At 48.5% G+C, this 13,283-nt stretch overlaps 1 protein-coding gene across 1 annotated transcript; it reads left to right on the top strand.

Moving 5' to 3' along the window:
* FBXO39 (F-box protein 39) lies at positions 1-2,292 on the top strand. Its single transcript, XM_068531695.1, has 2 exons — positions 1-1,026; positions 1,951-2,292. The coding sequence occupies exons 1-2, from the start codon at positions 1-3 to the stop codon at positions 2,290-2,292; spliced, it is 1,368 nt and encodes a 455-aa protein (XP_068387796.1).
* The last annotated feature ends 10,991 nt before the right edge of the window (positions 2,293-13,283 follow it).

Genomic DNA, 13,283 nt, shown 5'->3' with positions numbered 1-13,283 from the left:
ATGGACGAAGAAGGCCAACCGATCCAGCCTCAAGACGAGAGCTGCTGGGCCACCCTTCCCGATGTGTGCCTACATCGTATTTTCTGGTGGCTGGGAGACAAAGACAGGTCCAGAGCGGCCCTTGTCTGCAGAAAGTGGAACCAGATGATGTATTCGGCTGACCTCTGGCGATACAGGACCATCACGTTTACTGGGAGACCTTCCAGGGTACACGCGTCCGAATTTGTGTCGGCTCTTTGGTATGTTAAGAAATTCGGTGGTTATCTGGAGCACCTGGAGATCAAATTGCTGTATCCTTACAACGCTGTCCTGACCAAGAAGTTCCAGGTCACCATGCAAAGCCTTCTCTCGTGTCTGGGCAAGAGAAACAACCGTCTGAAATCTCTGTCTATCCAGCACCTGGAACTGGACCGCCTGGTCTGGAGGAAGAGCATCAGGAACTTGCTCATGAAAAGCTTGAGCTCATTCTTGAAGAAAATGGGCAAACACCTGGATTATCTCAGCCTAAAAGGGGCTAGGCTCACCGTGGGGCAAGGCTGCCACATCCTCAACTCCCTGAGCTACTCAAGGAAAGAGAGTGTGGTGTCAGAGCTCAACCTCGAGGACTTCTTCAGCCACCACCTCGCTGTCTACAGCAGCCCCCAGTTCAACAAGACCATGGCCACGTTCCACAGCCTGGTGTCCCTGAGCCTCAACTACAACTGCATCTCCGACGAGCTGCTGGAGAACTTGTGTGAGAACAATGCCGGCACCCTCTGGACCATGAACATCAAGTGCCACAGTCATGACCCCCACGAGCAGGTCATCTGGGGCATGTCCTGGGCCAAGCTGGCGAGGTACGCCACCAACCTGAGAGTCAACTTCTTCTTTGAGCAAGTCATGGAGTATGAGTGCTTGGCCCGGATCCTCCTGCAGGAGATCCCCATCAGGAGCATCAGTCTGAGAAACTGCTCTTTCAGCCACCCCGACTGGTCCATGAGGCCCACTCTGACGGATCTCCTGCCCACCTTCCGGCACACTCTGCAGGTAGGTATGAGCTGAGGGCTGGGAGGCTTGTGAGGAGGGGCTGCCCCTCGGGTTCCTGCTACCTGCTCTGGGCTGGGCTTGCACACACTCACTCAAGGTCAAATTGAGGTTCTGGGAAACGTCACCAAACTAAGCCTCCCCCGGTCCCCAAGACCGCAGCAGAGGACAAAAGCTACTGCTCACTTCCTATACGTGGAACCAATTCCTGATTGGCTGTCAACCAAGGAAAGCTCCTACATCCCTGGCTCAGAGCTGTGAGGCCTGAGCATGAAGGTGCCTCTACAGGTGAGAAGCAGGTCAGCAGCTTCTTCTACTTCTCCACCCAGTCACAGCAGCACACAGGACCCAGTGTGACTCCAAACCAGACAAAAAGCCAAATTTGACCCAAGTTACAGAAGAGCTCAGAGGTGTGGGCTGTTCTCTAATCTGGCAGCTCCCGATCTATAAAATTGGGATCATTTTGTTCCCACCCCCCACCCCCCCCACCCCGCCCCGCAAAGACCTCTCAGAAGGCTGTGAGGATTGATACTGAAGCGTATAAATACCACTACTAACAGTGAGGGATGACAAATTGCTAAGAGCTCATTTACGCTCACACAGCCCTGAAGTGGGCAGGCAGACATCATAACCATTCGGTGCTGCCCATGGTCACCTGGCTAGTCCATCGCAGAGCCAGGACCACCACTTTGGTCTCCAGACTCCAGATACATTGCCTCGAAACTCCAAGTTTCGTAAATTTGGATGAGATCACTTTCATTCCCAAATCCCTTCTTCCGACACCTGCGTGTCCAGTGCCCCTTATCTAAAGCGCTTGAACCACCGTGGGCTGCCAGGCCAAAGCCAGGGCACGAAGGTGTTATGAAATGATCCAGCCAATCCCAGCATCTCTGTCCACATCCGTCTTCCCCTTTGGTGCTTTTCCAGAAACTAACTTTTGAGTTCAACAACAAAAATGAGTCTCTGGACAAGGAGCTGCACCGCCTCATCTTATCCTGCAGGAAGTTGTTTTACTTCAAAATCTGGGCTTTCCTTGATGTTAAGTTTGTGGAGCAGATCCTGCAGAGTCAGGAAGAAGGGCGGTGTGCCCTGCGCACACTCAAGGTAAGAGCCCCCCCGGGGTGGGTTCCTTGGGGATCGGGCAAGGGCATCCAGGCCCCTGGGCGGGCAGGCGTCCAGCCCCAGTGTTCCTGCTCTGGGATGAAGGTCAGGAGTGAGGCAGGGCATGGGGGGGATGGACGTCTCACAAGTCTGTCCATTGGAAATTAACAGTTTCACGGAAGGGAATCTGGAGCTTTCATCCTTAGTTGGGTTTGGGCTTTTCCTGATTCTGCCAACAATTGTACGTGTACATCATTCAGATTGTCTTCGGGGTCCGGGTGATGTAGCCACTGTGTGTGTGTGTGTGTGTGTGTGTGTGTGTGTGTGTGTGTGTGTGTGCACGCGCGTGTGTGTGCGCGCGTGCGGAGGTGTTTGTCTATCGGCACAGGTGAGAATTTATACAAACAGATATGAGACGAATGAAGAGGACAGGACGCTGTGGGAAATTTACAGGAAGTACAGACAGCTGATCGATTCAGAGCTTAACTATGTTGTCATCGCTTACTCCATGAGGTAACGAGCGCTCTCCGGAGGAAGAAAGCCAAGAGCACTTTGAACTTGACAATCCGAGCCTCACGGAATGACATTTGGGGCATCCCTTACCCCCACCCCTTTTTCTCCTCTCTCTCCTCTTTGCTAGTTTCACACCAACATGACACCCCAGCAACAGCTGGGACTTCTATGTGAAGACCCCAGGTGACTTTAAAGTGCTATCTTTACCAACTATCCGGGGGTGATTTCTTTTTTTGTCATTTGGTTTTGCTTTTTGACCCTCACTCAGCCACAGAGCTGAAAGCCCAAAGCCACTTGGAGCAGTGTCTTACTCGGGGACCCTGACTAATCTCCCTCTGGAAAAGGTGTAAGTAGCCAGAGAGCAAATAGAGCAGCTGCATTTTCCACTGACTGTCAGTGTCAATTCAGAAACACTTTCTATCCTGGCTGACCTTCACATCAGAGCCTCCTGCCACTGACGCTGGCCAGGCCTGAGCGCAGATGAATGAAATTCACCAGCACATCCTAGAGTGAAGCGGGGAAATTCCCTCGTTTCGAAGGAGCCTGCTCAGAGCCGGAACTCCCTCCCACAGGAGATCAGCCCCTAATTTATCAGTGTTGTGGACTCGGGTCTCCCGCATCTGCTTTTCTGGTGTCTCCTTTATTCCCCATCCAGGCAGCATGGCGCTCAGCCTGCTACAAACGTTCAGTTCTCATGTGGGGCTGAACCAGAAGTGGCCTTTACACTCATATTCACGAAGAATCTGTAATGTCCTGGAGAACTATTCCTAATGCAATGTTAAGTGAAACAGTAGCCCTTGAGGAGGAACTAAAAGTCCTTGACTTTCCTTAATGGTTAAACTATGATTATCTTGCCTTCTTTGACTGTTTGCATTTCTTTCTGCATTTTCTTGCTTCTCTGATTAAATTTATTCTTTGGCTAAAGTTTTTCTACAGACAAGAGGTGGCAGAGGGTAAGGGGTATCTGTCCCAGGAAGGCCCCATAGGGTCCTGCTTGGTTATAATCTAAGGAGAGCTCCCGGGTCTTAGTTGCTGAAACCAGAAGGGCCCTTGGGAGCCATCTAGTGCCTGTGGACCAGAAACGAGGCAGCTTGCTTCAGCAGAGAGGGAAGGCTCAGCTGGAGTGCAGACCACCTGGGAGACTGACTGATTGATTGATTGGTATAATGACTTATTCATGCTGTGGACCAGTTCTGGTTAGTTTCCTTTCATCCCCAAACACAGAATCTAAGCATAGAGGACTCTTTTATGGAAAATATGTTAACAGAAGTAACATTTTTATGAACATGTTTTCCATAAAAGAGTGAATTCGTTTTCCAGTTTTGCAAATCTCTTGCACATCCCGCTTAATAGCAGACAGCTGGGTTCTCATCCGGGTTTCTGTGGTCTGTCATAACGTCAAACGCCGTGCGTGGAGCCTCCGCAAAACTCCAGAAAGAATTAGAGTGAAAAAGGCACGTAACGTGTTGCTATTAGTGGATCTCTTGAAAAACGGTCTCAAGGACCCTCAAAGATTCCCCTGACCACACAGAGAGCTACCGCACAGACCTTCCTGTTCCCCGAGGAATCGAAACAGCATCAAGCCCGGGAGAGTCCTAGTGGGAATGTGCAGAGGACACGAGGTTTCCGAACCCACGGATTTTTAACAGGTATCCACTTTTTTATTTACCGCATTCAGAGGCGCAGTGGTAGGTGGAGACACAGACTTGTGGCCTCGCTGGGTGACAGCTTATCCACGCCTGTCCTCCAGTGCAGGGCAAGAAGCCGGAGGGCCGCTCCCACGCGCCTCCCCCTGCTGAGGGTCCGCAGAGAGCACGCGGTTCTTTGCAGAAACGCGCACAAGAAACTGGCACGTCCTGTCTTGTACTTATGAGCAGGAAACACATTCTGACTTCCCGGTGCCTCCTCTCAGCCGTTGGCGGAGCTGATGAAGCCCCGGCCACCGAGTGACTGGGGTCAGCGCCTCAGAATTTACAAAGATAGGAGGAAAGTAGGGCTGTGATCAGACGAAGGTGTAAACAGTTACCCCAGGCAAATTGACAGTGAAAGTGCAGTTTTTCTTTTTCTTTTTTTTTTTTTTTAATTTATTTTTGGCTGTGCTGGGTCTTCGTTTCTGTGCGAGGGCTTTCTCTAGTTGCGGCGAGCGGGGGCCACTCTTCATCGCGGTGCGCGGGCCTCTCACTATCGCGGCCTCTCTTGTTGCGGAGCACAGGCTCCAGACGCTCAGGCTCAGCAGTTGTGGCTCACGGGCCCAGTCGCTCCGCGGCATGTGGGATCCTCCCAGACCAGGGCTCGAACCCGTGTCCCCTGCATCGACAGGCAGATTCTCAACCACTGCGCCACCAGGGAAGCCCAGTTTTTCGTTTTTGAAAAGACTCTCAGGGGCGGACCTCTGACTCTCTGGGCTGGAAGGATTCTGAGACTTGGGTTCTTGGTCCACTTAGGTCACTAATTTGTGTGACCCTAAATAAGTTCTTTATCCTGCTCAGGTCTTAGTTTCTGCTATTTGTCAAATGGGAAAAGCTGAACAGTGTATCACTGAGGTCCCTGAAAGACTAATAATGCTGGGATGGGGTGTGTGACACTGAACCTGGTGTGAATGGCCACATTCCTCAGCCCCAAAGCGCCTGGGCTTCCAAGCCAGGCTGCCTGGGTTTGAGTCCTGAGCTGCCCCTCACTTGCTGTGTGTGTGCCCTTCGGCAAGTATTTCCCGTCCCCCCGAGTGTTAACAGCTCTGTTTGTGCATGGAAAAATAATAGCGCCTTCCACCCGGGTCTGCTGTGAGGGATCAATGATTTAATACATGTGATACCACACATAAGCCTATCCCTTGGACGTTCAACAAATGTTGGCTTTTATCTTGTTTAATAAATGAGGAAACAGACTCAGAAAAGGAAGGTCACTTGCCCAAAGCCATACAGCCAGTTCGTGGCAGAACCAATACTATGGTTTTCTGATTCAGAACCCAGAACTCTTTCTCCCAACCCTAAGGATAAAACGCGAAGAATCCAGTTCCCCTCCCCATCCCTACTCAGCCCATGCCAGACAGATAATTAAAGTGATCACTGGTTGAGTATTTACTATGTGATAGGTATTAATTCACAGTTTCATTTAATCCTCACTACAGCTCTTGAAGGTAGAGACTGTTATCCCTCTTTGAGAGAGAGAAGAAAACTGAGGCTTAGCAAGATGAACCTGCCCAAGGTCACACACTTAGGAAGCTTTGGAAGTGAGCCTCAAACCCAACCCAACTCCAAAGCCATTCTCTTACTTACCACGTATCGCCTCCCACAGCAAAAAGATTTGGAGTCAATTATACTGTAATTCCATTTAGCACAAGAGCGTGTGGAGGAGAGGATCAATGAAAACTTTTGTTTTACTGTGTTTAGCTTAGAAATGCTGCCGGGTCCAACAGATCTCTTAAGAACCAAGTATCTGAGTAAAACAGAACAATATGAATTCATTGTTACGATGTTTTTAGGATGATGTCATTGTTTCAGAAAAAAACATCACCAGCGGTAACTTGATAGAAACAATCTTTTATTAAAACAAAATAGTCCGCTTCTTTTTTTTTTTATAGTTTATTCAGATTTTCTTAGTCTTTTTGTTTGTTTTTTCTAATTTTTATTTATTTATTTACTTATTTATGGCTGTGTTGGGTCTTCGTTTCTTGTGCGAGGGCTTTCTCTAGTTGTGGCAAGCGGGGGCCACTCTTCATCGCGGTGCGTGGGCCTCTCACTATCGCGGCCTCTCTTGTTGCGGAGCACAGGCTCCAGACGCGCAGGCTCAGTAGTTGTGGCTCACGGTCCTAGTTGCTCCGTGGCATGTGGGATCTTCCCAGACCAGGGCTCGAACCCGTGTCCCCTGCATTGGCAGGCAGATTCTCAACCACTGTGCCACCAGGGAAGCCCTAGTCCGCTTCTTTGATGGATACTTACCCCTTTATACAAGTGACCCAAACAGCTATTCCAGAGAGGGGACCTGCAGAAAATTTGATTTGCAGTTGGAGGCCACAGAATTGTATTAGTTCACTGGATGAATATGACACACGGAGAGAAATTTGCCTGCCTTCCCTGGGTGGTGTTTAGAAAATTGATCTGATTCCTATTCCTCTACATTTGCAAAAGTACAGATTTTAAAAAACACTGTCTAGACACAGCCACACAGAAAATCTCAAATGTCCAGGTGGTATGTAAGCCCCTTGAGAGCATACATTTTTGCTTTGTTCATTGTGTATCCCGCGTGCGTAGAACTGTGCCAGGCACAGCAGAGGCACTCACCATTGAATGATTTAAAATAAGATCTTGTTGAGGTGTGAGTCCACCTTTGTTTACAGTAAATAATTGCTTTTTTAAATATTTATTTATTTGGTTGCACCAGGTCTTAGTTGCGGCAGGCAAGCTCCTTAGTTGCGGCTTGCCAGCTCCTTAGTTGTGGTATGCAAACTCTTAGTTGTGGCATGCACGTGGGATCTAGTTCCCTGACCAGGGATCGAACCCCGGCCCCCTGCATTGGGAGCATGGAGTCCCCTGCACCACCAGGGAAGTCCCTAAATAATTGTTTCAAAGTAAAATTTGTACAGATTTTTAAAATATTTCTTAAAAGTTAATGTGCATAATAGGAAACTGAAAAACACAAGAAGCAAAAAAAGTCACCCATAATCACAGTTTACAGTTTGACGTGTCCTTCTAGGTCCCATGTATGTATCTACACAACTAAACATCCATTTTTATGTAATTAAGATTGTATAGTTATGTATCATGCTTTTTCACACATCATGAATATTCACTGTTTCAAAGTCCCAAAGCTATTCAATATATGAGTATTTTGATAACCAAGAATACACTATACCAACTCAATCAGGAAGAAAAAAAATGTAATCCTGCCTCTCTTGGCGACAAACATATCATAAAAGACAAAATTGGCAACAGGCCTCTAGCTAAAGATATTGTCAGTTATGATTAAAATACTGCATTCCCTTAATGTTCAATTAAAATTGAAATATAGGGACTTCCCTGGTGGTCCAGTGGTTAAGACTCCATGCTTCTCCTGCCGGGGGCACAGGTTCAATCCCTAGTTGGGGAACTAAGATCTCCGTGTGCCATGTGGCTTGGCGACCCACCCCCCCCCACAAAAAAAATGAGAGATAAAGCAACAGAGTACACAAAGTAAATGCTTCTAAGAGAATTCATTATCCAATGTATACTATTAAAATATTAGCAAGGAGATATGTTTCCACTGAATTACTCAGCAACGTATTTCTATAGTACAGCCGAAAGAGATGCACACACATATCAGTGGTCGGCCTCAAAATGTAAATATGAACACATCCACACACACCCCTCCCTCTCGAACCAGCGCACAGACACAGTGCGTACTGTTCAGAAAGGTGGTTTGGCCAATCCCTCCCCCCGCAAAATAACAATATTTCATATGAATCTTAACAAAAAGATACTTACAAAATGTCTTTTTACTACCTCTACTTTTAACATATATCAGGGGCTTCCCTGGTGGCGCAGTGGTTGAGAATCTGCCTGCCAATGCAGGCGACACGGGTTCAAGCCCTGGTCTGGGAAGATCCCACATGCCGCGGAGCAACTAGGCCCGTGAGCCACAATTACTGAGCCTGCGCGTCTGGAGCCTGTGCTCCGCAACAAGAGAGGCCGCGATAGCGAGAGGCCCGCGCACCGCGATGAAGAGTGGCCCCCACTTGCCGCAACTAGAGAAAGCCCTCGCACAGAATCGAAGACCCAACACAGCCATAAATAAATAAATTTAAAAAAAAAAAAAAAAATTAAAAAAAAAAAAAACATATATCAGGCGCTTCAGAACATCCACTAGATACTTCAAAAAAGTACTTAGCATTGTCAACTATTTATACAGCAGTGAGGAATAAAATGCACACACAGAACAATGGTTATGACATGGAAATGTCTCCCAAGTGTGACCAGTCTGGCACAGAAGCTTCTTTCCTTCCTCCTCAAGGTCTGCCACTCCGTGTCCTCTAACCCACTGGACATACGTGGACCTGGATCACCCCTGATGTCACTTCTAGAGGTGATTTAACTATTCCATTTCAAAATGTCATTTCCAGAAGACATTTCTTTCCTATGACTTTTTTAAAAAACAAATGGGCATTGACAAGATGTGCGATTTTCTAACTCTGTTATCCGTGGGCAACCTCTTTACATCTAGAAGGCCTAGATGGGGCAAGTTTTCTTTTGAAAAGTGGTGCGGGTGGAGGGTGGTGAGTTGCGAGTAGCTTTTTCGTATTATGTAGACAGGCCTTCTATAAACAGCCAGTAAATCTAACCAAAAGGTGGTGGGCACTTCCCATTGGCTAAATATGGTCTGTTATTCCACCATTTCTATCTCCTGAGATCAAGGTCTGGTAGAAACGACAACCACTGCCCTTCAACCCCTCCTCACCTGGGGCTCTGCTCACCCATTAAGGCCTTTGTCAGATGTTGTCTGGTCCAGGTGAGGCACCCATTGTCGACCAGGGCTCCACTCACCTGCCAGGCCCATTAAGGTGTCCGGACGAGGGGACGTCTTGTCCAGTTGGGACAGAGCGGTCACCCCACGTCCAGGATCTACACAGCTCCAAGGCCTGAGGGTGGCCAAGCTGCTGTCCAGGTAGACCGACCTTCTCGGGCCCTCAGGGTTCTTACAGCCTCCGTGGGGTTCGAGTGGCCGCTGTTCTCGCCCTGCCCCACCCAACTCCCAGAAGTGCCGCCGCTGGGCGGGGGCTTCGCCTGAGCCCCCAGCTTTGGGCCGAGAGATCAGGCAGTCAGCAGGGTCTGGCTAGGAGATGGGGGCAGGGGAGAGGTCTGGGGCCAGCCAATGGGCAGCCTGTCCCCAGCCCCCAGGTTACCTGCTGGCCGAAGGCCCGAGGACCTAGATGGAGGGCCCCACGGGAGAAGGCCATGATCCACTTCTCACCACGCTCTCTGCCCGAACTCCAAAGTAAAATGTTTTGTTTTGCCCACCTTACTGAGTAATAAGGCAAATATGTCTTTTTTCTTTTTTAAGCCATCAATAAGAACACACGTTTATGGCACCAATACAACTGTGCAGTTATTTTAGTCAACTCTCTTGTGTACTTTTCGACCACAGGCTGGTAATATAAGGCCTTCTCAGCACAACAAACCTTACAAATCACTTTACCAGCCCCTCTCACCACCACCCCAGTGTCCCCTCTTCACAGATGAGGAAAATAAGGCCCCGGGGGGCTGGGGGTCTCGCCTACCAGTCTTCAATAAGTAGCAAAACTGGAAGCAAAAGCATGTCTAACCCCAAGGCCTTTGTGCTTTGTCGGCCACAACCATTCCTAGGGAATTTATCCAATCCCCTTCCCCTCCTCCCCAGGGGAAACCTTCTAAGTCACAGCCTAACTTTGCCACTCACCTATGTAACTGATGGCCTACCTGTGACTGAGGAATTAGACAACTTTAGAGAAATACAGGTACAAGAAGAATGACAAAGATGTTTCCTGAAGGACCATTAGTTATAGCAGAAAAGTAAAATCAACTGAAGAGTCCATTAGCTTGGGAGTGGGTGACCTAGCACTGGTAATTCTGCATCATGCAGCAATTTAAAGACGGAGGTGGGTCTTCATGTCTCCACGTGGACACCCTTCAAGACGTACTAAGCGAAAAAAAAGCAAGCTGCAGGTCTCTCCTGCGAGGGTCAGGCCACAGGGCTGTCCCGTGGCCTCCCACCTCGGGTTCCTGCGGCCCCTCTGGCTCTGGGGCTCATCAAGCTCCGTGCTACGCCCCCAGCTGGCCTCCTGGCCGCCGCCTCGACCCCCCACCGCAGACAAGACCAGACACCGGGGAAAGCGATCCCTGCGGGTGGGAGCCAGTGTCCGCCTGCTTCCTTCAGGGGCCCGGACGCTGAAGACCAGGGTTTCCTTTCGTGGTGGTCGAGGAAACCGGAGAACAGCCAGTCTCATTTGAGGAGGTGGGAGTTAGAAGCGACAAGGAACAGGTGGGCCACAGGGGTCGCCGACTAGCTGCTGGCTCTGGCCCCGCCCCCAGGCTCTGATTGGCTAAAGCCAAAGCTTCGGGCCGCGCCGCTCACTCGCGGGAGCATTTCAATGAATGGACCTGGACCGCTCTTCAGCTGCCTCCTGGGAACCCCCACCTAGGTCGCCCCTGCCTAATTACCTGCCTTTCTCCAGAACTTGAACTTGACCGTGGTTTACAGGGTCTTACATGATGTGACCCCAGTCCACCTCCCTGGGCTCTTCTTGTACCACCTTCCCCTTTTCTCCAGCCACATTGGCCTTTTCTCGGTTCACTAAAAAGGCCAAATGAGATTGTTTTCCCCAGATACTCACATGACTGCCACCTTCTTGTTGTTCACCTTTATCTCAGCTCATCCAAAAGCCCTTCTCCCATCACTCAATCTAAAGTGGCAGCCCGTCCTGTCACTGGTATCTCATTATCGTATTTCCATCACCACACTTCCCACTATCTAAAATGACTTTGTGGTTTAAGTGTACCGTCTGCCTCTGGATTGAGCTCCACGAGGACAGGAAGCTCTGTCTAATTCATCTCTAATCTCAGCCTAACACAGTCCCTGACACTGTAAATTGGAGCCCAGCAAGCATTTGGTGTTACTGAACAAACAAATAACCCCACCCCACCCAACACACACACACCAATGATGTGCAATAGCTATGAGTATACCTTTGCTGACTGGCCGAAGATTCAGTGGGTTTCCCTGTGCAGGGGGCATTGCTGGAGGCATCGAGATCTATAGTAGCTTCTCTATGGAGAACGTGACAACCCAGCTACAGTTAGATGAACAAGCGAATCCTCCCGCTTCAAGGGAGTTAAGTGAGAGTCTTCCTAATTTTTACATTTTTTAAAGGCTTGCCAAAATTCATAGATGAATTTGAAGTAAAAATACTTTCAGGCAACAGATCCTGGTTTCAGGATCTGAAAGCCTGAGATCCAGTTAAGCCTCGGTCACTCATTAGCCATGTGCCCTCTGGCGAGTCAATTCCTGCTTCTGTGCCCTCGTTTCTTCATTTGAGATCCTGTCAGTGAAAATGCGTTACAAATTGTAAAGCTCTTTTGCTGGATGGGAGAGCTCTTCGTAAGAGTTGGAGCCTGTGATCCCTTGCCACCTCTGCCCCAAATCACCTGGTGCACACCCCTGCCGCTTCCCAGGCCTCAGTTTTCCCATCTGTACAATGAGGACGATGGATAAGTGGTTTTCAAACTGTGCTCCCTGGGGTCCCCTGGGGAACGCTACAGAGAGAGACTGTTGGTGAAGCTCTGTTCCCAGACATCCTGCTTTGGGCAAAGGAGCTCTCCCTCCAATTTTTGCTTAACCACAATTATCCCATAAGATTGTGTTTGACAAAGCACACATGTGGCCTAAGCTCAGCCAGTTAGATAACTGATCTCAGGTCTTTTCATTTGTGTGAGTGACTTCAGTATTTGGAGATGAGGATCATGGACCAGTTTGGCCCTTCCAAGAGACATTGCCATGCTTCTGGCTTCTTGGTCTTTTAGAACAGGTTTTGTCAATCAGGACACTCTTCCGAACCACAGAACACAGAAAATGATTGAGTGACAATTTCCCCCATCTTTCCAAAAGCCTTTGCCTTTTCTCTTTCTTCCTGCCTGGACCCAGACTCTAGACCTAGACCATGGGGATGTTGGAGCTACACTAGGATGGTATGGTAAGGAGCCTGTGCTTTGAGGACTTTTCAACCTGTTGTATTAGCCCCAGACTGTATATCTTTATTTTTTAAATGGAATTATAATTTACATACAATACTTGTTTCAGGTGTACAACATAGTGATTCAATATTTTTATGTTTTATGATATGATCACCATAAGTCTGGTTACCATATGTCAACATACAGAGTTGTTACAGTATTATTGACTATATTCCCTATGCTGTGCATTACATCCCAATGAATTATTTATTTATTTATTTATTTGGCTGCATTGGGTCTTCGTTGCTGCATGTGGGCTTTCTCTAGTTGCAACTAGCGGGGGCTACTTTTCGTTGCGGTGCGTGGGCTTCTCATTGCAGTGACTTCTCTTGTTGCGGAGCACAGGATCTAGGCGCGCAGGCTTCAGTAGTTGTGGCTCGCGGGCTGTAGAGCGCAGGCTCAGTAGCTGTGGCGCACGGGCTTAGTTGCTCCGCGGCATGTGGGATCTTCCCAGACCAGGGCTCGAACCTGTGTCCCCTGCATTGGCAGGCAGATTCTTAACCACTGCGCCACCAGGGAAACCCCTGAATTATTTATTTATAGCTGGAAGTTTGTACCTCTTAATCCCCTTCACCTATTTTGTCCATTCCCCCACTCTCCTCCTCTGGCAATCACCCATTTATTCTCTGTATTTATGAGTCTGTTTCTGTTTTGTTTGTCTGGTTTTTTTTTAGATTCCACATATAGGTGGAATCATGTAGTATTTGTTTTCTCTGTCTGACTTATTTCACTTAGTATAATACCCTCTAGGTCCATCCATGTTGTCACAAGTGGCAAGATTTCATTCTTTTTTATGGCTGAATAATATTCCATTGTATATATTTATACCACATCTTCTTAAACCAGTTGTCTGTTGATGGGCACTTGGGTTTTTTCTATGTCTTGGCTATTGTAAATAATGCTGCAATG

The sequence above is a fragment of the Eschrichtius robustus genome, chromosome 20 (assembly GCF_028021215.1).
Source record: "Eschrichtius robustus isolate mEscRob2 chromosome 20, mEscRob2.pri, whole genome shotgun sequence".
Taxonomy (NCBI): Eukaryota; Metazoa; Chordata; class Mammalia; order Artiodactyla; family Eschrichtiidae; genus Eschrichtius; species Eschrichtius robustus.
The sequence above is the reverse complement of the archived record's forward strand: the minus strand, read 5'-3'. Positions and strand labels throughout refer to the sequence as shown.